This window comes from Cynocephalus volans, chromosome 12, assembly GCF_027409185.1.
Source record: "Cynocephalus volans isolate mCynVol1 chromosome 12, mCynVol1.pri, whole genome shotgun sequence".
Classification (NCBI taxonomy): domain Eukaryota; kingdom Metazoa; phylum Chordata; class Mammalia; order Dermoptera; family Cynocephalidae; genus Cynocephalus; species Cynocephalus volans.
In genome coordinates, this window is record NC_084471.1 from 67,032,096 (window position 1) to 67,057,441 (window position 25,346).

General features: G+C 43.9%; 2 protein-coding genes and 1 non-coding gene across 10 annotated transcripts in view; 2 read left to right on the plus strand and 1 right to left on the minus strand.

The window, feature by feature from the left end:
• ZNF740 (zinc finger protein 740) overlaps positions 1-3,376 on the minus strand; it is a 13,461-nt gene extending 10,085 nt beyond the window's left edge. For 3 of the 4 annotated variants that reach the window (XM_063075043.1, XM_063075042.1, XM_063075039.1), the window contains exons 1-2: positions 3,304-3,376; positions 2,166-2,477 (exon numbers count right to left, since the gene is read on the minus strand). In XM_063075043.1, the coding sequence (XP_062931113.1) occupies positions 2,166-2,174 (9 nt within the window). In that variant the 5' untranslated portion in view covers positions 2,175-2,477; positions 3,304-3,376. Of the gene's footprint in view, positions 1-1,964; positions 2,478-3,303 lie in introns of all 4 variants that reach the window. The other variant, XM_063075040.1, reaches the window with a different exon arrangement.
• On the plus strand, positions 2,860-24,681 carry CSAD (cysteine sulfinic acid decarboxylase). 5 transcript variants are annotated; one of them, XM_063075036.1, is made up of 15 exons: positions 2,860-2,927; positions 16,269-16,405; positions 16,712-16,838; positions 16,922-17,012; positions 17,371-17,477; positions 17,879-17,994; positions 18,502-18,581; positions 18,899-18,953; positions 21,307-21,423; positions 21,500-21,564; positions 21,859-21,940; positions 22,363-22,562; positions 22,734-22,785; positions 22,927-23,016; positions 24,040-24,681. In XM_063075036.1, the coding sequence occupies exons 2-15, from the start codon at positions 16,280-16,282 to the stop codon at positions 24,211-24,213; spliced, it is 1,482 nt and encodes a 493-aa protein (XP_062931106.1). In that variant the 5' UTR covers positions 2,860-2,927; positions 16,269-16,279; the 3' UTR covers positions 24,214-24,681. The 5 variants fall into 5 exon arrangements, with proteins under 5 accessions (XP_062931106.1, XP_062931104.1, XP_062931105.1 ...); XM_063075034.1 differs by lacking the exon at positions 2,860-2,927 and adding an exon at positions 3,693-4,291; XM_063075035.1 differs by lacking the exon at positions 2,860-2,927 and adding an exon at positions 3,693-3,850.
• On the plus strand, positions 19,552-19,765 carry LOC134361442 (small nucleolar RNA U3). The gene has a single exon (XR_010021448.1). It is a non-coding gene; the product is annotated as a small nucleolar RNA U3 (small nucleolar RNA).
• Positions 24,682-25,346: the final 665 nt, after the last annotated feature.

Consider the following 25,346-nt stretch of genomic DNA (forward strand, 5'->3'; position numbering starts at 1 on the left):
AGAAACTAGTTACTTATTTTGTTGTCCCTCAGCAGTTAAATGTAGTTCAAGTGAATAATCAAGTATTATTGACACTTTTGTCATTAGCAGTGTGCTAGGTGCCGTGTTTGTGTGTGGCTACAAGTTACTCTGTAGGTATTTTTAGGCCTTTATGGTGAATGGGCACAAGGGTTTGTCCTGCTGACCCACTGATTGTGGGAAATTCTTAGGGACGTTCCTCTCTCAATAGCCCTCAGCTTTAGCACCCACTTACGATTGGCAGACCTCGATAACGCTAATAATAGTCTATCAATTTGTTTTGCTGATAAACAAATATGTTTATCAGTAAAATTGGGGAAACTTAAAATCTAAAGGGAAAAATAACCTAAGTATTGTCCCTTACAGCAGATATAAAAATTAAACCACTTGGAAGGATTCTGGAGTTGAATACATAATTTTTCTTGATCCTTTAGGCCATTTATATGTGTGCATATATGTCCACGTTTTACACATTCCCTGCTCCACATACAGTTAAAAGATTCCTTAAACAAAGGATGTTTCAGCAAATTTCCTCTTTTCACTGCTACATTCTTCAAACTGACTTTGTTTAGTTGGCACTAGAGAATATACTTATCATTCTGAAGGAAAACTTTTGAGAAACAGTCGGTCCCAAATTTATAAAGAAATTCCTTTGGATGATCAGTAGATCCTGGAACCCCTTCTTCCACCTTCAGAGACTTTGGAGTGAAAGGTCTGGAGTTAAAAATCTTAGCTTTGTTGTTTGCACAGTGTAATTGTGGGCAAGTTACTCCACCTTTTAAAACCTCAGTTTCCTTAAGTGCAAAATGTCTGTCATAGTGCCTATTCTCACAGGGTTGATGAGAATTACACTAAAATGTAAAATGCTTAGCAGTGTCCAGCACAAAGTTAGTGCTTAGTGAAAGGCAGCCTTTTCAGAACAAGAGTGAACACGACACTGAAAAGTGAGTTGCAAACAGACAAAGGAAGGAAAACTGAAGGGCTCCTACTCTGCATGGAAAGGAGGAAGTTGTGCACGCAGAAGCAGTTGGAAAGAAGCCAATTATACTATAATCAGGCTGCCATCCTGGTGAGACTAGTAGGGGAGGTTCCCTAGAAGAAAGCTGGGAGCAGCTCTGGGGATGGTGCACGTATCTTTCCTATCCAGATGACTATAATAGACTATCTGGTCATCCTGTCTGTCCAATCCATACTCCACCTCCACAATGACAATTACCTTCTAAATACACCATGTTACTCTGCTGTTTAACATTCTCATTCCCTACAGAATAAAGTATAATCCCTAGCAAGGCATAAAAGGCCCCTGGGATATGCTTTGCTTGCTTCTCCAAGAATCAACTCCCTCACTCATCACTATCTATCCTATCTCCCTAACTATCTTCACTTAAATCCTTTGCTCCATAACTACAGACTACTGCAGTACACCAAAACTCATCACATTCCCATGCCTCTAAGCCCCATCCACGAAGTTCCCCTTGTATGAATGCCCTTTTCTGCGTGTTTATTTAGCAAAATCCTATGCATCCTTCAAGCTTCATCTTCTTCTTCCATCCAGGTAGAAGTATCATTCTTTTCTCTGCAGTGTACATACCTCTGTTATTGCACATTCCTTCAATCAACGGATTCAGAGCCTCTACTACTAGCCAGCCACTATACAAGGCATTGTGAATATAAAAATAAATAACAGACTGTCTTTTCTCACCCCCCACCCACGAGCCTGGAAGCTTGCTGGGGACAAGGACAATCTTATTCATCTTTGTATTCTTAGCACACAATGCCTTACATGTAACAGAGACTCAGTAAATGCCTGCTGGAAAAAAACAAATGAAGCATTCACCAGACTATTCACTCCCTTATGCCCCTCAGCACTTAATGTACAAAATGTAAACTAAGTACATGTTGCTTTGCAAATGTCCCATCAGTGCCTGTGATGCAGCATAGCCTACCTCCTTCATTTGATTGGAAGCTCCCTGAAGGCAGGAGCTGTGGCCTGTCTCCTTTCCTTCCTCTAGATCTCCCCCTGGTGCTTAATACAGAGCTTGGCTCACTGGGGTTGGTCAATATGTTGACTAAGGCAGCATTCAAGAATGAAACTGCAAACAGGCTTCCCAGTGATCTTGAAGGAGGAGGACTCTAGAGCATTTTACCTGAGCCATGCTGATTTCTCACTTAATGCAACCCAAAAGTTCAGGAGTTCCTTGATCCACCTTTCCCTATGACACTGTCGTTTGAAGAACTGTCACCAAGTCATCGTAATGACTCCTTCGTGTCCCTTCAGTCCTGCTGCCATATTGAACTTTGTCTTCAAATAGAACTTAGTGTCCTCCAAAGGGAAGATAAGATTCCAAGAATCCCTGGCCTCTGCTTGGCTTCTGCCTACTGTCTGCAGAAAAAGAATCTGCCAGTCTTGGTTTTCCAGTTGAATTCTCTGGATGAAGCTCACGATCTGTTTCAGAAACCTGAAACCAGAAAGGGAGACAGAGCCTTTAAGTGCAACATCTTCAGACCATAGAACGTGTGATGTGCTGAACTTTTTTGCTGGGCGCTCTCTGGGAAGCTCACAAAGAGGACATGAGTCAAGAAGCGTTCTTTTTCTAGGTCAGTAGGGTAAACTGGTATCCTCAGCAAGGAGGGGCAGCCAACAGCAGCAAAAGTAACTGGGGCCTCCTATGTACGAACTCTGCCAACCCAGCAACTGCTTGGATTTGTCATTTTAGAAATGGAAGAAGGAGGCGGAGGCCCTTCCGGGCTTTTGTGCTGAGTGGGCCGGCCCGCAAAGCTCGCATTCTACAGAGGCGGCCAGAACTGGGGTGGAAGACAGCTTGGGGGCCGTCGCCGGGCGCTAGGGTGACGGGCAGAAACCAAACTGGCAGTGCCCACACGTGCGCGTTCTCCGAGTCCGACGGAAGGTACGGAAACTCGCTGCAGAGGTAGAGGGTAGGCAGCCGAAGGAAGTCCCCTCCGGCCAGCCAGCCAGCCGCTGCCCCCGCGGCACGAACCGGGAGGAGAGGGCCGGAGACCGCCCAGCAGCGCGCGAGGTGCGTGCTCGCGCCCGCGTCCCCTCCAAGCAAGCCCCCCTCTCCCGGGACGGGGACGCGGCGGGACGCGCGGGCGGGGCGCGGTGTGTGCGCGCGGCCCTTCCCTTCCCCCGGAGAACCCCCTCCCTTCGCCGCGCGCCCCTCCTCCCTTCCCCTCCCCCTTCTCGCGCGGCGCCCCACGGCCTGCGAGCTGCAGAAGCGCTGCCGTCTGCCCGACAACGCTGCGCTCCCTGGGGCGTGCTCTTACCTGCCAGGGGCAGCCTCCCTCTGTCTCCCCCGCCGCGCGGCGCCTCCTCCAGGCCCCAGCGCACCGTGCCAACCCTGCGGCCGCCGCTCCCCCCGCTGCCCCCGCCGGGACCGAGGCAAGTTTACAAACACCAACCCGGGGCCCGCTTCCCCGGAAGCACTTCCCCCTCCCCCTCGTCTTCGTCGCCGAGCAGCAATATCCACTTCCGGGCTCGGGAGCCTGGAGAGGCGGGGGCAGCCCGGGAGGGGGTGACGCTGGGGACGCGGGGAGGGGTGTAGCTGCGGAGAGGGCGGTGCCGGCGCACAGAAGGACCAGAGGAGGGAGCGCCGAGGTACGGCGCGTGTTCCGTGACGTGGGCGCGCCGCTGCCGCCATCTTGACTGATGGCAAGGATTGGGTCCCTGAAGTAATTCTGCGCTGGGTGGTGGTCGAGAGGGTTTGCTGAGTGAGCTGGTTAAGACTACTTAGAAAAACACCATCACTCTCCCTTCCTCATGGACGTTTTCCTCATCGCTTCTGAGCCTGGAGCCCCAAGTAGAGCCAGAATAGTTCGTACCCGTACTTTTCACGTAACTCGGCCGAGGTTGTCTTTCCCTGAGCTTTTCGGCGGGCCCAGATGTGCAGATTTTGGGGCAACGTGGGAGAGGAGTTAATTTTCTTGGCACTCTTCTGCCTTGTACACTGAACCACAGCCTGAAAATGAGTGTTCTGTCAGCGGCGTTCCCTGAGTAGCTGGAGGCCCTACTGCTCACGACCCTGCAGAAGTCGAAACCCCTGCCTCTCAACGTTTTGGGCCAGTGAAAGCAAGTTCCTTGTGCTCTTAGGATCATCCTAAAATTGAGATAAAATGGAGAAAGAGAGAGAGAAACGTCACCAGAAATAAGTTTTTAATTTTTAGAAAAATTAGCTCATTTGTTTATCTTCGGCGGCTGGCCGGTAAGGGGATTCGAACCCTTGACCTTGGTGTTATTTGCACCACGCTCTCCCAAGTGAGTGCTCATACTTATTTTTACAAATTCACGCAATACAAAAGTATAAAAGGCAAAAAACGTTTAGTCGCCCCCTCTACTGTCCCATGCTCCTGAATGTAGCCATTTGTACCAGTTTGGTATATATATTTCCAGACTTTTATGTGTTCGCACAAAATTTTTCCTTATTTATTGAGCACAGTGTATTTTAGACATCTAAGTCCGTTCATATTGTAAAAATTGGTGCATAGTATTCCAATTTGTGTTTGTACTTTAATTTGTCCAGTTCCATCTTGATGAACATTTAGTTTAATTCCAGTTTTTTTGTTTGTTTGTTTTTGCTTAATTAACAATACCATAACGAACATCCTAATATAGTTATCCTTTGGTATTTATAGATGTATTTGTAGATAGGATATGTGCATTTTAAATTTTAATGGATTCTGTGAAACTGAATTTCTAGTTTGTAACATCTTACATGCTCATTCACATGCTCAATTGGAACTGTGTGTGAATGTCCCCAATTCCTACAACCTTAGCGATAATGGATGCTATGAATTTTTTATACAGTTGCCGATTTCATAGGCGAAAATTAGTATTTTGTTTTAATTTGCATGTCATTAATAGTGAAGTTAAGCATCTCTTATTGCTTTTTGACCACTTTGTTTTTGTGAACTGCCTGTTTGTATCCTTTGCCCATTAAAAAAATTAGATCAATTGCCTGTTTTTATTGATTGGTAGAAATTCTCTCTGCGTTATGGAAATTAACTGTTGGTTCTTCGTCATTTGCATTTCATATATTTTCTCTTTGTTTTTCATTTATCTTTCAAATCTTTTTTGAGAGCAAAAAGTCATGCTTTATGGAAAATATTTGAAACATTCCTATCAAAAAGTCAGGAATATTTACCATTAAATCTAATATTCTTCTAGAGTTTTTGGCCACCCCAAAGTGTTATTATTTTTATATTATATATTCATTTACAAAGAGAAACGATTGACAATATATTAAAACTAGTGAACTTAGCAAAATGTCATAGAAAAAATAGTCTCATTCACAATAAATTTTTCCCCTCCTGGCTGGCTGGTATGGGGATCTGAACCCTTGACCTTGGTGTTACAACATCGCTCTAACCAACTGAGCTAACCAGCCAGCCTCATGATAAAAATATTCTTACATTTCTAGAAGAAAATTTAACAGGAAGCTGCAAATCATATATTAAGAAAACCATACTATTTTAGTGAAAGACAAAAAGGGCTTGATTAAATGGAGAGTTTCACCTTGTCTATGAACAGAAAGAAGATTGTAGAGACATCAATTTTTGCAATAGATTAAGTTAAATTCTGATTAAAACAAGACTTTGCATGGAACTTAACCTGATTTTCAAATTTACAGGGGAAGCACCAGCTGGCTGGTTAGCTCAGTTGATTAGAGTGTGGTATTAAACACCTAAGGCCAAGGGTTTAGGTCCCTGCACCAGCCAACCAGGGGAAAAAAAAAAAAAATTTACCTGGAAAAGAATAATTGCACGGAGAGTGAAAAACATCGAGTGGAAAAAGTAAAGCCATGACTTAATTTTAACCACTTTAATGATGTCTTTGTTTTTTCAGAATTTAGAAAGTTTGACACTGTCAAATCTGCCTGTGGCTTTTGGGTTTTTGTGACATGCTACTTCAAGATTATTAAAATATTTTCCAGTACTACATTCTGGTATTCTTATAGTTGTATATCTTGAGTTTATGTCTTTACCTTAGCTGCAGTTTATTTTTGTGCATAGTGAGAAGTAGTGAGAAATGCTAGACTTAACAGGGAGATGTACTTGCCCAGAAGTCAGAAAATCATTGATCTTGGCTTGCTCTAATATTACCTTTGTAATCTTGGACCAATTAGTTCAACTTTTCTGGCCCAAGAATCCTCATCTTGAAAAGGAGAATGAATAAATAAATACTTATTCAGGCTAATTTCTGTTACTACTGTGAGGATCAAATGAGATAATAGAAGAGGAGGCTTTGAAAAGCCCTTTGCAAAAAAAAAAAAAAAACCCTTTGCGAATCTAAGTTATCGTTAATGTAAATTCTTGGTTGATGCAAGTCAAAGTAAGTGGAATGCAGCATTATTTTTCAGTACCTGTAAATAGTTGATTGATTCAACAAATGTTTACTGAATGCCTTTGTGCCAGACCTTGGGGGAGGGGAGTGGAGAAGAAACATTTTGGGGGGTGCCTGTTTTGTATTTGGTGCTTTACTTAATGAAGGATGACTTAATTCTCTCTGTCCAGGAATGTACAATCTAGAAACGGAGAAAATTCTGTATAAGTAGAGTTGGTGCCTCTATTAATTGGGTGTGGAGTTAATAGAGTTTATTGATAGGTAGATAGCACAAAGGTCAGTGTTTTAGCTTTCTAGCAAGAAGCCTGGCTGAAGCCCAGATCTCTTTGTCCCCAGGCAGGTCTCCTCCTGTGTGGCCTTCCCTAACTCCTTTCCTTAGGCCTACCCCCACACTTATTCAAATAGTGTTATAATGATTCCTTTTTTTTTTTTTTTTTTGTCGTTTTTTCGTGACCGGCACTCAGCCAGTGAGTGCACCGGTCAGTCCTATATAGGATCCGAACCCGCGGCGGGAGCGTCGCTGCGCTGCCAGCGCAGCACTCTACCAAGTGCGCCACGGCTCGGCCCATAATGATTCCTGATTAGTCTTTTCCTGTACCAGCTCTCTATCATAGAAGAAGAGCCTGAGTGTTTTCTCCTGGAAGGCTGCCGTGGGGCCAGTTGAGCAGAGTTAACCAGTCCTGCCTTTCCTTGGTGAATGCTGTACTCTCTGTTGTGGTGATCAAGACTTTATTTTACAGTCTCCTTGCTGGCCTGTTAGTTGGTACCTGGGGTAGGGCCAGCCAGGCGTGCAGAAGTAGACACTCAGTGAATGTTTGCTGAACAAGCTGATCCTGTTCCTCTGTGTTAGAGCCAGTGGGAGTTGCATAGTAGAAATGAGCAGTGTGTGGCTCCTTTGCCATCTGTTAGACCTTCGATAATAGTGGTTTGAAGAGTTGGGAAACCACATGATGTACAAGGGACATTCCGTGAGCTTGGCAATTTATATATTTTGGAATTCTCGTGGCCCCTTAATTCCTCCTAAATCTTTTTTTGTTGTTTAACCTTTATTTGCATAAGTAATATGAGATTATTGTATAAAATTATAAAAATATAGAAGTATGTAAATAAGAAAATTAAAATCACTGGTAATTCCAACACCCAGAAATAACTGCAGTTAATAATTTGAAATCCTTTTCCTTCTTTTTCAGTCTTTTTTTTTTGGAGTCAAAACACTACAGTGTTGACTTAGCCTCTCAAACCCTGTTACAAAGGGAGTCGAATTTCTAATTTTTAAAAAATGCATAGAGAATGACTGCTAATAGGTATGGGGTTTCTTTTTGGGGTTATGAAAATGTTCTGGAATTAAATGGTGGTGACTGATGCACAACTTTGTGAGTATACTGAAAATCACTGAATTACTTTAAATGGGTGAACTTTATGGTGTGTAAATCATATCTCAATAAGCTTATTTTTAAAAAATGCCTGTAGATGTATATACCTAATACTGTCTTTTTCTGAACTGTCAGAAAGCTGCAGACATCATGCTTCTTTACCACTAAATGTTTCAGTATGTTTTCTTTCTTTCTTTTTTTTAATGAAAAGATAACAAGTAAGGGGATCTGAACCCTTGACTTGGTGTTGTCAGCACTACGCTCTCCCAAGTGAGCCAACCGGCCATCCCTATATAGGGATCCGAACCCGTGGGCTTGGTGTTATCAGCACCACACTCTCCCAAGTGAGCCACGAGCCGGCCTTAACAGCATGTTTTCTAAGAATAAGAACATTCTCTTACATAACTACACACAATGATCAAATTGGGGAAATTTAACATTGATAGAATACTAATAGTTAGGATACTATCCATATCAGATTCCACCAGTTGTTCCAATAATGTTCTTTATAGCACATTTTTTTCCTTCCTTATCCAGGAGCCAATCTAAGATCACACATTCCTTTTGGTCGTAAAGCCTTTAGTCTCCTACAGTCTGGGACAGTTCTTCAGCCTTTCTTTGATTTTCATGATAGTGACATCTTTGAAGAGTACAAGCTAGTTGTTTTGTAGAATGACCCTCAATTTAGATATATTTGTTGCCTCATGATTAGATTTAGGGTATGCATTTCTGGCAGAAATATTACATAAATGATGTTGAGTGTTTCTCAGTGCCTTACATCAGGAGGTCCATAATGTTAGTCTGTCTTGTTACTGGTGTATTTACCTTTGATCACTTGGGTTTCTCCACCAGGTTTCTCCACTGTCAAGTTACCATTTTTCTTAAGATTCTTTTTAAGGGAAAAATATGATATAAAAATATTGTGTGTGTGTGTGTGTGTGTGTGTGTAAAAACATAGCCCAGAGGAAAAAAGTGAAGGGGGAGGGGGGGGAGGGAGGAAGGGAGAGAGGGAGACAGAGAGAGGGAGAGAGAGAAAGATGATAATAGCCTTTGAAGATTAAATAAAAAGGAAAAAAATCAGTCAAAGATCAGTTAGAATCTCTCGTTTGAGCAACCAGTAGAAGATTGTGCTATTCATTGAACCAGTGAATCCAAAAAGAATAGGTTTGAGAGGCTGATAATGAGCTGTTTTGGACCTTTTAGGTGTGATGTGCCTGTGGGACTTCCAAGTTAGGCAGATGGCTTCAGGGATCTGGGGCTCAAGGGAGAGGTCTAAGATGGAGGCGTCACCAGCATTATATCCCTGGGAGTGGATGAGATTGCCCAGGGACAGGTGCAGAGTACAGATGAAAGAGCCTTGGGACAGAACTGTGAGGCACTCTAGCATTTAAAGGAGGACCAGAGGAAGAATGCAAAGGAAACTAGGAATGGCCAGAAAAAAGGGAGTATGCCAAGGGATAGTAATATGGAAGTCAGTGAAAGAAAAAGTTTCAAGATACAATGGCAAGTTTAAGTCAGATGTCTCCAGAGGGGTCAAGTAGGATAAAGATGAGGTGTGTCCACTGGATTTTGAGGCAGGGAAATTCTTGGTGACCTTGAAGATGGAAGCCACATGGTGGAGGGCGGAGGGAAATGTGACAGGAGAGGAAGTAAAGACAGAGTAAAGATAAATCTTTCAAGAAGGTTGGTTGTGAAGAGGAGGTGGCTGGAAGGGGACATGTAAGAGATTTGAACAATGTAAAATGCTGTGAGAAAAAGGTAGTAGGATGGAGAGTTGAAGGAACGAGAGGTAATAGAGTATCCCTGGGGGAGAAGGAGAAGAAACCTTTAGACCAATGGTGAAAACTCAGATATCTACTAGGCCAGGTGGATAATGTAAACGAGTGAGGTGTGGGCTGGTGCAGACTGAGGTGAAACAGAATGCCTGTGCGCAATGATCCTGTAAAGGGATTTTACATCTTCACCCTTTGCCATGTGCTCCCTCTTGTGGGTGGAATATACATCCTCACCCCACAGCCCTAGAACTTGGCAGTGTGACTGACTTTAGTCAATGGGATATGGGCAGATGTGACATATGCCAGGTCTGAGAAGAATTTTTTTTTAAAATTGAAATATAATTGATTATAACGTATTTGTGGGGAACAGAGTTGAATATCAGTACTTGTGTGTAACATGTGATGCTCAAATCAGGGTAATTAGTATATTCATAATTACGGAACGTAATCATTCTTTGTGTTCATTAACCAATTTCTTGCTAACCCCCTCCCACTTCCCCTTTCTCCTCTCCCACTTCTAGTAACAACAGTTCTGATTGTGATTGTTGTATCTTTCTTTGTTTTCTATTTATTTGTCTATTTTTTTTTAGCTCCCACTAATGCAGTATTTCTCTTTCTGTGCCTGGCTTATTTCACTTAACATAATTAACTCCAAGTTCATCCATGTGCTTCAAATGGCAGAATCTCATTCTTTTGTATGGCTGAGTAGTGTTCCATTGTGTACATATAACACATTTTCCTTATTCATTCATCTGTCGATGGACATTTAAGTTGGTTACAACTCTTGGCTGTTGAAATAGAGCTGCAATAAACATGGGAGTGCAGGTGTCACTTCAACATGATGATTTCTGTTCCTTTGGGTATGTACCAGCAGTGGGATTGCTGGATTGTATGAGTTCTCTCTATAGTTGTTTGAGAAACCTACGTACTGTTTTCCGTAATGGCTGCACTAATTTACAGTCCCACCAGCAGTGTAGGAGGGTTCCCCTTTTTCCGCATCCTCACCAGCATTTTTTATTGTCTTTTTTATAATAGTCAGTGTAACTGGGGTGAGATAATAGCTCAGCGTGGTTTTGATTTGCATTTCCCTGATACTTAGTAATGTTGAGCATTTTTTCATGTGTCTGTTGGCCATTTTTGTCTCCTCTGAGAAATGTCTATTCAGGTCCTTTGCCCAGTTTTTAATCGGGTTATTTGTTTTTTTCACTGTTAAGTTGTTTGAGTTCCTTGTGTATTCTGTATATTAATCCCTTGTCAGATACATAGTTTGCAAATATTTTCACCCATTCTATAGGTTGTCTTTTCACTCTGTTGATTGTTTCATGTCATCTGCAAAAAGGGACAATTTGACTTCATCTTTTCCAATTTGGATGCCCTTTATTTCTTTCTCTTGCCTGATTTCTCTGGCTAGTACTATGTTAAATAGGAATGGTAAGAGTGGGTATCCTTGTCTTGTTCCTATTCTTAAAGGAAAAGCGTTCAGCTTTTCTTCATTCAGGATGATCTTGTCAGTGGGTTTGTCATATATGGCTTTTATTGTGTTGAGGTATTTTCCTTCTCTACCTGATTTGATGAGAGTCTTTATCATGAAGGGATGTTAAATTTTGTCAAATGCTCTTTTTGTGTCTATTGAGATAATCATATAGTTTTTATCCTTGATTTTTTTGATGTGGTGTATCACATTTATTGACTTGCATACATTGAATCATGCTTGCGTCTCTGGGATGAATCCCACTTGATCATGATGTATAATCTTTTTGATGAGCTGTTGTATTCTTTTAGCTAATGTTTTGTTGAGGATTTTTGCATCTATGTTCATTAAGGATATTGGCCTGTTATTTTGTTGTTGTTGTTGTATTTTTGTCTAACATGTGGTCTATCCTGAAGAATGTTCCATGTGCTGAAGAGAAGAAAGTATATTCTGTACTTGTTGGATGAAATGTTCTTTAGATGTCTGCCAAATCCACTTGGTCTAAAGTGTAGTTTAAATACTGTGTTTCTCTGTTGATTTGTTGCCTAGATGATCTGTCCAATGTTGAGAGAGAGGTGTGAGGTCCCCCACTATTATTGTATTGGTATGTATTTCTTTCTTTATGTCTAGTAGTGTTTGCTTTATATATCTGGATGCTCCAGTGTTGGATATGTATATATTTGTGATTATTATGTCTTCTTGCTGGATAGATACTTTTATCATTATATAATGGCCTTCTTTGTCTCTCTTTATGGTTTTTGGTTTAAAGTATGTTTTATCCAATATAAGAATAGTTACTCCTACTCGTTTTTAGTTTCCATTTACATGGTATATCTTTTTTCATTCCTTCTCTATTAGTCTGTGTGAGTCTTTCCAGGAGAGGTGGAATCTTGTAGGCAGCATGTAGTTGTGTCTAGCTTTTTAATCCAGTCAGCCAGTCTGTATCTTTTTTTTGAGTGGGGAATTCAATCCATTTACATTTAGGGTTGTTATTGAAAGGTATTGTCTTACTCCTGGCATTTGATTGATTTTAGTTTGGTTGTTTTACATATCTTTTATTCCTTTCTTTCCCTTTTATTGTTTTTTTGAGGTGGTAAGATATAGTTTCTTTCTCTTTCTCATCTGCATATCTTTTTTTTTTTTTTTTTTTCAAAGATGACCAGTAAGGGGATCTCAACCCTTGGCTTGGTGTTGTCAGCACCACGCTCAGCCAGTGAGCGAACTGGCCATCACTATATGGAATCCGAACCGTGGCCTTGGTGTTATCAGCACCACACTCTCCCAAGGGAACCACGGGCTGGCCCTTTCATCTGCATATCTTGAGCAGAAATTTTAAGAGTCACTGTGTGGTTCTCTGCCTCTTGTTCTTTTCCCTCTGCCAAGTCCTAGATAGGGGCTGCTCCCTCAGCTTGGGTCTTGGAATAAAGGCACATATATCAGAGCTCTAGTCAACACTCCCACCACCAGTGTAAACCATAAAAGAGAAATAAACCTCTGTTGTAAGCCAGTGGGTTCTTTTTTTTTTTTTTTTAAAAAAAGATGACCGGTAAGAGGATCTTAAACCTTGACTTGGTGTTGTCAGCACCATGCTCACCCAGTTAGCTAACCGGCCATCCCTACATGGGATCCAAACCTGTGGCCTTGGTGTTATCAGCACCACATTCTCCCGAGTGAGCCATGGGCCGGCCCGGCCAGTGGGGTTTTAAAGTCATTTGTTATGATAGCAAAACTGATTAATACAGGCATTCAAACTAAACTAAAACTGTATACAGAAATATCATTTTTTTACTCCTCAATTTCAAAGGTTTGACAACATACTGTGTTGCTAAGTCTGAGAACAAAGGGCACTTGCGTCCATTGGTGCAACCTTTGTGGATGTTGGCAATCCCTATCAAAATGAAAAATACAGATGGCTATGATAAAAAAGACAGACAACAGCAAGTGTTGACAAGGATGTGGAGAAATTGGAAAATTCATATGTTGCTGGTGGGGATGTAAAATTGTGTAGCCAATTTGGAAGACAGGTTAGCAGTTCCTCAAAAGGTTAAACATACAGTTACCATATGACCCAGCAATTCTGCTACCATGTACCCAAGAGAATTGAAAGCATATGACCACACAAAAACTTGTACACAAAGCTTCATAGCGGCAATAGCCAAAAAGTAGACACAATGCAAATGTTCATCAGCTAATGAATGGAGAAATAAAATGTGGTTTATCTATGTAGTGAGTATTATTCAGCTGTAAAAAGGAGTGAAGTGCTGATATATTCTACAACATGGATGAACCTTGAAAACATTATGCTAAGTGAAAGAAACAAGACACAAGAGACCATATATAGTGATTCCTTTTATATGATATGTCCAGACTAGGCAAATCTATAGAGACAGAAAGTAGATTAGTGGTTTCCAGGGGCTTGGGGGAGGTGGAAACGGAGAGTGATTGCTAATGAGTTTCTTTTGGGGTGATGAAAATGTTCTGGAGTTAGATGATGATGATGGTTGCACAACTTTGTGATTATATGGAAGACCACTGAATTGTACACTTTAAAGGGATTTGTTTTGTGGTATGTAAACTATATCTTAGTAAAGCTGTTATATTAAAAAAAAGAATGAGGAAGTTCTATATGTAATGATAAGAGCACCCATATATCGTTAACTGAAAAAAATCAAGGTGCAGAAAAGTGATTATGTAGTATTTCTTGTGTGAAAAGGGAGAAAATAAGCATGCACGTTCACATTTATTAGTATTTGCATTAAAAACTCTGAAAGGATACCCAAGAAAAAAATGGTTACCTTTGGAGGTAGGGTTGGGAATGGGGCATATGGAATGGGGTGGGGATTAGATTTTTCACCATATTAATATTTTTATATGTTTAGATTTTCGAACTATGTGAACATATTGCTTAACTAAAAAATTGAAAAGAAAACATAATGAAATGTGAAACTGTAATAATAAAGGGGCAGCTCCAACTACAACTGGCTGTTCATGTTTATTAATTCAGGTCCAGTGTTGCTAGGTCTTTTAATTTTTTTTTTTTTCCACAGGAAGCTGGAAGTCTGTATTTTTATGTGAAGTATCTTTCAGTGTAGAACTTTTTTAAAAAGTTTTTAAATGTAGTGTGCAAGCCAAACAAAACCAGGTCCGTGGGTAGGGTTTGGCTCACCATCTTCCAGTCTGTGACCTGTGCTTTAGATAGTGAACTTCATGAGGTGAGGGTTGTGGTCTTTTTCTTATCATTGTACCTCTAGTGGCCACCAAAGTGTGTGGCAGATACTAGGTGCTCAATGAATGAATGAAGAGATCCAGAGTGCAGGTAGCAAAAAAGTTAAGTAAGTTTTGATGGCTTCTCTTTTCTTTAAGAAATTTAAAATGAGAGACAGAGGGAGGGAGAAAGTAAATGGGTCAGTTGTTTGAGAGGTGTGGAAAATTTTTGAAATGGTTGCTACAGAGAATTGGAGATAGAGTTGTTGGCTGAAAAATAGTAATGTTGCTAGGCAGTGTCTCTCTGTTCTAGTTTCTCCAGAGAACAAACCTGCTGCTGCTTTGGAAGTAGGGGGACAAAGGGGGAGTTCCCTGGCTGAAAGGTCAGGAGAAGGAAAATGAGGGTCTAACTGTTCCTTATTCAGATTTTCATTCAATGTCCATGTTTTTAGCTGTGCCTTCCCCCTCCTGCCTTCCAAGATAGATTGTGCTTCCATTCCTGAGCCTTTCTGGGCTTCTGCCCTGAGAACCAGCCTGTTTCACATTGGTCCTCTGCAGACTCACTGGTTTTGGCATCCTGTCATTTGCTAAACCAGTTACCCCTTCTCATCTGCTTTCTTCTATCTTCTACAAGTATTGACATGTCTCACTTCTTGTCTCTCTCTCTCTCTTTTGTTTTTTGTTTTTTTGGTGGCTGGCCAGTACAGGGATTGAACCCTGGACCTTGGTGTTATCAGCACTACGCTCATCAACTGAGCTAACTGGCCAGCCCCTCTTGTGTCTTTTCTCATTCATCTTATTCCTTCAGATTTAAAATTCCACTTATGTAATTTTAGTGGGGTTTCAGGGAGGAGTATCAGTAAACATGTGTTTAATCTGCTGTGTTTAATTGGAATGAGGACAGAGACCATGAATTGATAGTGATACCAGTTTGAATGGTTATGTAGTTTTCATCAGCAGAAACCAGCCTGGTGGATTTGGTGAGAGAAGGTCAGGTCAGTTGGATTGGGGTTTTGCCAGGTGGATTTGGTGGAAGGACAGTTGGGCAGGGGTGTTGAGTATATTGGAAAGAGAGTGGTTAAAATGATGGACTATAAAAACCCCCCAAAAAACAAACAAACAAAAAAACCCAAACGGACTATGCACTCTAGGTTGTAAAAGGGAAGGAAAGAAAGATATGAGGGAGTTAACGGTTAGAGGAATTTATGGCCTAGAGATCCCATGAAGTCAGAAAAAACTTGTGAATGTTTTAAACAAACTCTGCTTGGTCCTACCAGCATCTTTTCAGCCAGAGGCTAGGGTGCTATTCCTAACTCTCTTCATGTTTCTTTGCTTATTCTATCTTGTGGGTTAATGTCCTTCTTGGTTTTAAAAAGAAAAACTCTCTGCCTCTGAGGCCTTCCTAAACCAGTTTACCTTTGCTAGTCTCTTAGGCTCCCTCTGCACTTAGTCTGCAGGGTTACCCGAGGCAGTTTCCTGTCCCCCCTCACTTTTGTTTCCCCTCCAGACATCTCCCATGTCCCCACTCTAGGCCCTTGGAATCACAATGGGAATCCCCTCTTTTGTGCTGGCTCTCTGCTCCTCTCAACCCTGAGGTCACTTCAGCTAATGATTATATTCAGGGAACTTATTTCAACCTGCTGTCCCTATTCCAAATCTGTCAAAGTTCTCTTTAGGGCAATGGTCGTGAGAGTTATGTCATGGCCATCTGACTGCTGCTTTGACCTCACTTCCTCTGCTGTCTTGGTCCTACTGTTCTGAAAAGCTAATTGTGTACCTTGCCTCCCGCTCCCCTGAGCAGAGACCTGAGCAGAAAGGTAGGCTTCTCATCTTTGCCTTAGGTGGGCAATGGCCACTATATTCTACCTGCACTAACTGCCTTTTCCCCTCCCACCTGTTTCCACTGGCGTTCTCCCTGGATGCCGTCACCTGTCCTTGCCTGTGCACTGAAGGCTGGGTCCGAAGTGCAGGTCCTGGGCCTCAGGCCCATTGTGGTTGGGTGCTCTTGCTGGTTAGGTCCCAGGGGACTACACAGGCTGTGTAAGCAGTGACTCCTGCTCTGCTCACAGATTTTATCCTGATGGGTGACTCAAACCCACTCCTCTCCCTTGATGGAGACCCCGTGGCTGTGGAAGCCTTGCTCCGGAACGTGTTTGAGATTGTTGTGGATGAGGCCATTCGGAAAGGGAGCAGTGCCTCTGAGAAGGTGGGTCCTTTATTCCTCCTTCTCCTGCCTATCAGCCATCCCTTTCTCTTTCCAAACCTGCCTCAGAACTTTCCCCCTTTGACAAAGCTTCTCCCCAGAATTTATCACTGCCCCCCATGTGCCTCAGGGATTTGCATACTGGGTTTTACTATGTTTATTTACTCTTGTTCATCTGTTGCTTTGAAAATAACCCCAAATTGTTGTTTTATGTATAAGCTGATGATGTATTGTGTCTATTGAGATGGGGTTTGAGCAGCCAGTCCACGGATGTCTAAGGCCCCCAGCATCCCCGGCTTCACCGCCTAGGTCTGCCAGTGGAAGGAGCCGGAGGAGCTGAAGCAGCTGCTAGACTTGGAGCTGCGGAGCCAGGGGGAGTCGCAAGAGCAGATCCTGGAGCGGTGTCGGGCTGTGATTCACTACAGCGTCAAGACTGGTGAGCCTGGGTTCTGGTGGGAGGAGTCTCTGGAGTTTTCACCCAGCTCCACAATGAGCCCTCCCCGCTGCCCTTTTCTCCAGGTCACCCTCGGTTCTTCAACCAGCTCTTCTCTGGGTTGGACCCCCATGCTCTGGCTGGGCGCATCATCACGGAGAGCCTCAACACCAGCCAGTGAGCCATCCCAAGGCCCTTCCCACCACCATGAAAAGGATTTAGATCTGCTGGGGAGTGGGGATGGGGACAGGGGAGGAGCATGGTTTTTGTCCCCTCTCTGCCGTTTTCTGGGAATCTCTTGGCAGAGTGTTTCCCTGGTATCCTTAGGGCCTCCATTCTCCAAGCTTTCTCCTGCCTCCTGACCCTAGTTTTTTCTCATTCTTGCTTCCCTGATTTTGTCACCAACTTGTTTCTCTCTTTAGATCCTTCCTTGCTCGGTCACACTGTCTCCCTCTCTGCCTCCTCTGCAGTTGAAGGGCCTGACTTGGTAGTCCCTCCTGTCTCCTTCCTTTTCTCATTGTGCCCTCTCTGGCAGGTACACATATGAAATCGCCCCTGTGTTTACACTCATGGAAGAGGAGGTGCTGAAGAAACTCCGGGTCCTGGTGGGCTGGAGCTCTGGGGATGGGGTCTTCTGCCCTGGTATGTGACAAGGGGGCACCTTTCTTTGGCCTTTCCCCCACCATTCTCTTGCTTTAAGTGGCTGGCAGGGAGGGGTGACTCTCCAGTTTGGCCTGGAGGAGGTTGCACAGTCCTCTTTATCCTCCTGCTCTGGGATCAGTGCTCTAGTACCTGCTCTCTCTGGGTAGGGACTGTCGCTTGGGGGCAGCCCAGGGCGTGGAGGTGGGTAATCAGGAGGATCGGCTGATTCTGGGGCCGCTCTGAGCTATTGTGCTATTCCAAGAGCCCTGGGAATTCATGGCCTGTGAGACAATCATGCCTGCTTCTTTGATCAGTTCTTCTGGATGGAAAGGTCAGGGGAGACAAGCTGCAGTCTTGACTCACTGCCCTTCCATCTTGCCACCACCCCTTCCCCGTGGCAGGTGGTTCCATCTCCAACATGTATGCTGTGAACCTGGCCCGCTATCAGCGCTACCCAGATTGCAAGGAGAGGGGCCTCCGGGCACTGCCGCCCCTGGCTCTCTTCACATCTAAGGAGGTAGAGAAGAGGCGGAGGCCCCCTCCCACCCTGGGCTCCTGATTCTCTTGCAGCTGAGTCAGAGACCCTCCAGGTCCTCCCCTTGTCCCATCCAGGTCCTCTGAGGCCAGCCTGCCCCAAGGAAGATGTGCTTCCTTGTTCAATCAAGGAGGCTGAGTAAACACTCCTGTTCACTTTGCATTCACTTTGGGGGCAGGGGAGGGGCAACGAGTGCCGTGGACACAGTCCATACTCTCTACTCAGAGTGTCTGTGGCCCCCAGCATTGGTATCTCCTGGGAGTGTGTTAGAAATGCTGAATCTCAGGCCCCACCCCAGGCCTTCTGAATCTGCATTTTAGCCAGACACCTAGGTGATTCATATGCACATTAACATTTGAGAAGTTCTGGGCCACAGGGTCTCATCTACTATAGCTCCTACTTGACTTTTACCAGTCTCTCTCCTCCTCATCCTTTCCTTCAGGCCCCTAGCCCAAGTTGTGGTAACCTGCCCTCTGCCTTCCTCCACAGTGTCATTACTCCATCAAGAAGGGAGCTGCTTTTCTGGGACTTGGCACTGATAGTGTCCGAGTGGTCAAGGCTGATGAGAGGTGACGGCCCTTCTGCTTGCATGGCCCTGACCCAGCTTGGCACAGTGTACCTTCCTGATGCCAGAAAGCTCTGGCCTCAGGCCCATGCCCCTGGCAGACTTTTCTCCCCTTGTTGTTCCTGCAGAATTGCCCCTTCTGTCTACCAGTGCTTGCCAAAGTCTCCTGCCCCATGCCCCAAGATCTATTTTGTCTCTTTTAGGGAAAAACAGTATGTGGCTTCTGCATTGCTAACCCTGCCTTACCCTGATTTCAACAGGGTAACATCTCCTGGCCTAGAGAACCTATTACTTCTCTACCCACTGAATTTTCTTTTTCAGAGGGAAAATGATCCCTGAGGATCTAGAGAGGCAGATTAGTCTGGCCAAGGCTGAGGTGAGTGAGTGAGGGGCACTGGGGTGCTGGGGAGGAGGAGTGAGACCCTGTTCCCTTCTTGGATGGTTGTTGGGGCTGTCCCTGCTTAAGCACCCTTCATCCCTCTCCTTGATCTTGATGCCTGCCTTCCCTGAGGGCATGGGGAACCTGAGGGGTGAGGACACAGTGCTGCACTCTGCTGAGACGTGTAGGTAGGGCCAGGTTCTGAGAGGCAGGACTGAGTCACTGAGGGAATTCCAGGCAGCACCACAGGGAGGGTCTTGGAGGCCTGAAGTGTAGCGTGGAAGGTTTCTGTGGGTGAGGAGGGTGTGTGCAGGGAGAAGCTGAGGAAGACGTGCAGGCAGTGATAAAGGGTGCAGGCCATGAGCAGCGGGAAGTGTGGGGCACTAGCGCCCTCCTTCACTCTGAGGCTCTGTGTCAGCTGCTGTGGCCATCTTGGAGGGCATTTTGGCACTATCTATGCACTTTTAAAATATATCTGTCTACTGGTTCAGAGTTCCACTGCTAGCAGTTTATACTATAAATCACCACAAGTGCATAGAATTCTGTGCATGAAAATGTTTCCTGGGTCAAAGTGTAAAATTAAAAGAAAAATTTAAAGACTGTAAATTCAGGGACCATTTCTATAGTTTGTTACTAGAGAAGTTTCTCTGAATGTGTAGAGCACAGAAAACCACGAGGAGGAGGTGCAGTGTTCTCTCCTGAGTGTGCAATGGGCTCTTGGTGGTGTTCTGCAGCAACTACCATTTGCTGTTGATGATCGTTCTTACTTCTCCCTTGGGAGGGTAAAAGGGAGAAGACACTGTCTGGGTTTTGTTAAAAAAAAAAAAAAGAAAAAATTTAAATGTCCATCAGTAGGTAAAATAAATTATGGTATACCTGTCTGTTTCTTTCTTTGCAAAATGGGCATAATATAGAACTTAACTACATATGGCTGTTGTAAGGATTAAATGAAATAGGATATGTAAAGCACTTAGAACAGCACCTGGCATGTAGATGCACTGTATAAATATTAGCTGCCATTATGGTTATTATTCTTATTATTATATATTAATTATATGTTAATATGTTAATAATATATATTATTATCTATTATATTAGAGTTCTAAGTAGCCATTTAGAAGAATAAGGTAGGAATATATATATATATACACACACACACACACACACCAATGTGAAAATACCTCCACTTAGAGACTTTGAATATATATTTCAATTTGCAGTATAGAGTGGACACTATGAGCCTATTTTTGTTACTTAGAACAGTATATATTTATTAATATATGGATGTTACCTTTGAGTAGTAGTATGGCAGCAATTAGAAGAGTGGAATTTCACTATTGTATAAACTTTTTTTGGTAATTGCTTTATTGAGGTATACAATTCACCCACTTAAAGTGTACAATTCAGTGTTTTTAGCATATTTACTGTTATGTAACCATCAGTACAGTCAATATTGGAACATTTTCACCACCGCAGAAAGAAATCCCATGCTGGTTAGCCATCACTCTGTAATTCCCCCAAACCTCCCAGTTCTAGGAAGCTGATAATATACTTAGTGTCTCTGTGGATTTGTCTGTTTTGGATTCTGAAATTATACTATACATGGGCTTTTGTGATGAGCTTCTTTTTACTTAGCATAATATCTTCAAGATTCATTCATGTCATAGCATGTACCAGTACTTCATTCCTTTGTATGGCCAAATAATATTCCATTATATGGATATATCACATTTTATTTATCCATTCATCGATTGATGGACATTTGGGTTGTTTTTACTTTTTGGCTATTATAAATAATGCTGCTGTGAACATATATGTACACGTTCTTGTGTGAGCATGCTTTTCATTTCTCTTGGTTGTATGCCTAGGAGTGGAATTCCTGGATCATATAATAACTGTATTTAACCTTCTGAAGCACTGCTGAACTGCTTCCCAAAGTGGCTGCACCAGTTTACAATCCCACCAGCAATGTATTAGGATCTCAATTTCTCATATACTCACCAACACTTGTTATTATCTCTTTTTGATTATAGCCACTTGTACTATTGAAATTTTTTTCAATAGCCTTTGATCTCACAATAAGACATCCAAATTTTTTGTAAGAGTATGAGATTTGGAAATAGACAGACCTAGGTTCAAATTCCATCTCTGAAGCTTCTGCTTGGATCTCTGAATCTCTGAATCTCAGTGACCCTGTCTGCAAATTAAAGAGGACAGTAACCCATTATCATAAGGTTGAAATGGGCCAGGTCAGTCATGCAAAGAGCTTAGAGATGAGCCCCAGTAGAAGGCTCTGGGTCACTTTTGAGATGACTCTGCTGCAGCTTCTTGCTCTACATTTTTGCAACAGGGTGCTGTGCCATTCCTGGTCAGTGCCACCTCTGGCACCACCGTGCTGGGGGCCTTTGACCCCCTGGAGGCAATTGCTGATGTGTGCCAGCGTCATAGGCTGTGGCTACACGTGGATGTGAGTGGGACTTGGGCCTGAGGGTGGAGTGGGCTGAACCAAGGCCAAGGCCCACGTTGTTTCTCCTGTTCCACAGGCTGCCTGGGGTGGGAGTGTCCTGCTGTCACAGACACACAGGCATCTCCTGGATGGGATCCAGAGGTGCATAAGGCCCCCTTCTTCTCGAATCCTGCACTTCAGATCTTTGATGTAGAGAATAATCACGGGCTAGGGAACATAGGACGGGGCTTGGGGAAGGAGGTTGGTGGAAGGGGGAACTAGAGAGATAATTGATTGGGGCTGGGAGGTCAGACCTGGGAAATCTTCCTGACTGCTGTCGGGGGCAGGGGGCCATGGAACTAGAGCCCCTGTTCTGGGGGTCTGGAAGAGGAGGATGGGCTCTGGTTGGGCAGCTTGAGGAGGAGCCACTGACCTGGCTTTGCTGTGCCCCACCAGGGCTGACTCCGTGGCCTGGAATCCCCACAAGCTTCTCACAGTGGGCCTGCAGTGCTCTGCTCTTCTTCTCCGGGACACGTCGGTGGGTCTGCCCCTGCCCCAGCCCCATCTGTCTCTCTAGAACTCTGTCTTCTTCTCTGTTCCACCTGAGAGGGTATCCAGGCCTTACTGTGTCCTCTTTACCATCCATCTGAAGCTGAATATCTGCGACCACCCTATCCCTCTGTGTTGGGTTCCCTCACTCCCCCAGCGGCCTGTCTTCATGTAAAGGAAAAAGTTTACAGCTTGAAGTTGCAGTCAGAGATCCTGGGCAGAATCTGGGAAGAACTCTGGGTGTTAGGAGAAAACCCAGAGAAAGGGGCTTGAGCCAGCTGGCAGCCAGCCCAGCAGTAATGCCCAGCTCAAGGGCTAGAGAAGGGTGGACTAGGCTAAGAACCCCTAGCACAGCCCATAAAAAGCCTCAGTAGAGAGGGTAGGGTCTGACAGTCTCCTTACCCCTCACAGAACCTGCTCAAGCGCTGCCATGGATCCCAGGCCAGCTACCTTTTCCAGCAGGACAAGTTCTACGACGTGGCTCTGGACATGGGAGACAAGGTGGTACAATGTGGCCGTCATGTGGACTGTCTGAAGCTGTGGCTCATGTGGAAGGCACAGGGCGGGCAAGGGCTGGAGCGCCGTGTCAACCGGGCCTTTGCCCTTGCCCGGTAGGCATGGAGAACCCCAGTTTCTCTCTCCAGGGGTCCCTCCCCCTCACTCTTTCCTGCTCTCAGGGTTCCCTTTCTCTAAGGTCTTTATGGCTCATTCTGTGGGCCTTTTCTGTTTCTGAGTCTCTGCCTTTCTTCCTCCATCTATGATTTTTCACTCTCTGTTCACAGGTACCTGGTGGAGGAAATGAAGAAGCGGGAGGGGTTTGAGTTGGTCATGGAGGTATGGCCCAATGCTCTTTTGTGTCCCCCTGCCCTGGACTATCCAGCACCAGTGCCCTGATTGGGGGTGGGGAGAAGAGCAGTGAGGGGAAAATGTTCTTCCTTCCTCAGCTCACTCCTTCCCCTTCCTCATTCGTCTCAGCCTGAGTTTGTCAACGTGTGTTTCTGGTTTGTGCCCCCCAGCCTGCGGGGGAAGCAGGAGAGTCCAGATTACAGCAAAAGGCTGTCTAAGGTAGGCTATGTCCCCTGGGCTCTGGTTATGTTAGGTTAGAGAACTGATGCAGCTGGCATGTTCCACCCTCCTACCCCCTGCAGGCTGTGAGTGGCATGGTAGGTCCCTTTGTTGGGCTTGCTCCTGAGTTGGGGACAGCAAGTGGAAGACAACAACACCCTGTCCTCTGTTTGTGGGGGTGGGGATGGAGGAGCAAGGTTTCTGAGAAGTAAGAAGACAGGGATGTTGCAGGGGAAGTCAGAGAAGTCACCAGTATGCAGTACACAGACCTCTTTGCTGGGAGCTGTGCTGGGCACTCAGGCCCAGGGCAGAGATGTGAGGCAGAAGGATCACAGGAGAGCTTTATCACTGATGCTGGGAACAGAACAACCCAGTGAAGCCAGGCCAGACATGCCACCTAGAAACGAGCAAAGATGTCATGTCCTGGTCCCTAAGGATAGATTGGTGCTAGGTGCTCTAGATGATCTGAAAGGACAAGAATGTTCATGCCCTTATGCAGTTGTTATTTTAGAAAACCAGACTCTGACTGCTGGGCTGGGGGTGAGACCAAAAGTGCCTTTACTGGGAAAGGAGGATGGGCTCTGGTTGGGCAGCTTGAGCTATTTAAAACCAATGTGTTCATGGCAATTTTGTAAATTACATGCCAGGTCACAGGAACACATCAAAAATATTACAGGAATTAAGATGGGGTTAAGAAAGTGTTAAGGATGGCTAAGGCTTGAAGTTAGATTAAAGCAGTGTTGGAATCAAAGAAAGGTCAGTAACCGGCAAAAAATGGCCCATGTGACAGCTTTCTTGGAGACAGGAGGAATGGGGAATAAAGCAGAAGGTAGAGAAGGCCAAGCAGGTTGGAAGTAGTGGAAAAGGTAAACTGGGGCCAAGGTCAGAGCCTGACCAATGGGTGCTACCTCAGGAAGGTGGCTGGATGGGAAGGAAAAGTGTCTGTGGTAGCCAGGCAGGCCAGGAAGCCAACTGCTCCCTCATCTGACCCCAGGCTGGAACCTCTCTCCACCACTCCCACAGGTGGCTCCCATGCTCAAGGAGCGCATGGTGAAGGAGGGCTCCATGATGATTAGCTACCAGCCCCATGGGCCCTGGGCCAACTTCTTCCGTATGGTGGTGGCCAATCCAGCGCTGACCTGTGTGGATATTGACTTCCTTCTCAATGAGCTGGAGCGGCTAGGCCAGGACCTGTGAGCCTTCTCCTTCTCATAGCGGCCTTGACAAGGCCCCTCACCGTCTCTGTGCTCCTCCCTGTGCTCTCAAGAATAACCTTTTTAGGACACAAAGTGGTCTTAATGATGTTGATATGCTTTGACCCACTAACTCTTCTAACTTAATGTTTGATATTAGGAGAATATTTAAGTAGACTGTAGTGTGATGGAATATTATTCTGCCATTAAAATTATGTTTACAAAGAAAATTTTTATTGATAGAAAAAATGACTTTAATATAATGTTATGTTGAAAAGCTGGATATAAGACTTTATATATAGTAATATCTGAGCTATATTATAAAATACATAGGAAAAGACTGATGACGTGAAATATGCCAAAATGTTAATAGTTTTCCCTGGGACAGGACAATAGGCAGTTTTGAAATCTACTCTTTTATACCTTTTGTTCTCTCAACCTGTTATTATTGTAATGAATATGCATTACTTTTGCAATAGGAAAAAAATAAAGTTAAACATTCAACTATATTGTTTTGGCATATTTTGAAGTTTATTACCTTTCAATCGAATAATGGAGAATTTTATTTAAAAAAAAAAAGGCAGGTATAAGAGAGGCTAAATATAAGAATCATTTTTACCCAAAAATCTTTAGTGGGAGAGAAAAGACTAAAAGTGGAGTCACTCTAAAATTAATTATACTTTGGTGACATTAAAAACAAAATGGGCACAGATTGTATCTTGAGACCAGAGCCTTGTCCACTTGTCACTGTTGAAAACACACACACACACACACACACACACACACACACACACACACACACACACACACACACACACACACACACACACACACACACACACTTCCTTCTCTAATTAAACAACAGAAAGCTAGCGAAAAACATCCATTTATCATTAAAAATCCTGGCTGGTATTCTTCTCAGTCACTTGTTTGTTTGTTTGTTTCTGAGCCCTTGACCATGGTGTTTTAACACCACTCTCTAACCAACTGAGCTTACCAGCCAGCCCTTACTTTTTGGGAAAGAGGCATTTAGCTACACGTATTAAGTGTACAAGTGGCAAGACTACTAGAACTTTTTGTTATTTCCAATTCCTAAAAATATCATTTATGAAAACAATAATGTAGTCATGTAAAAGT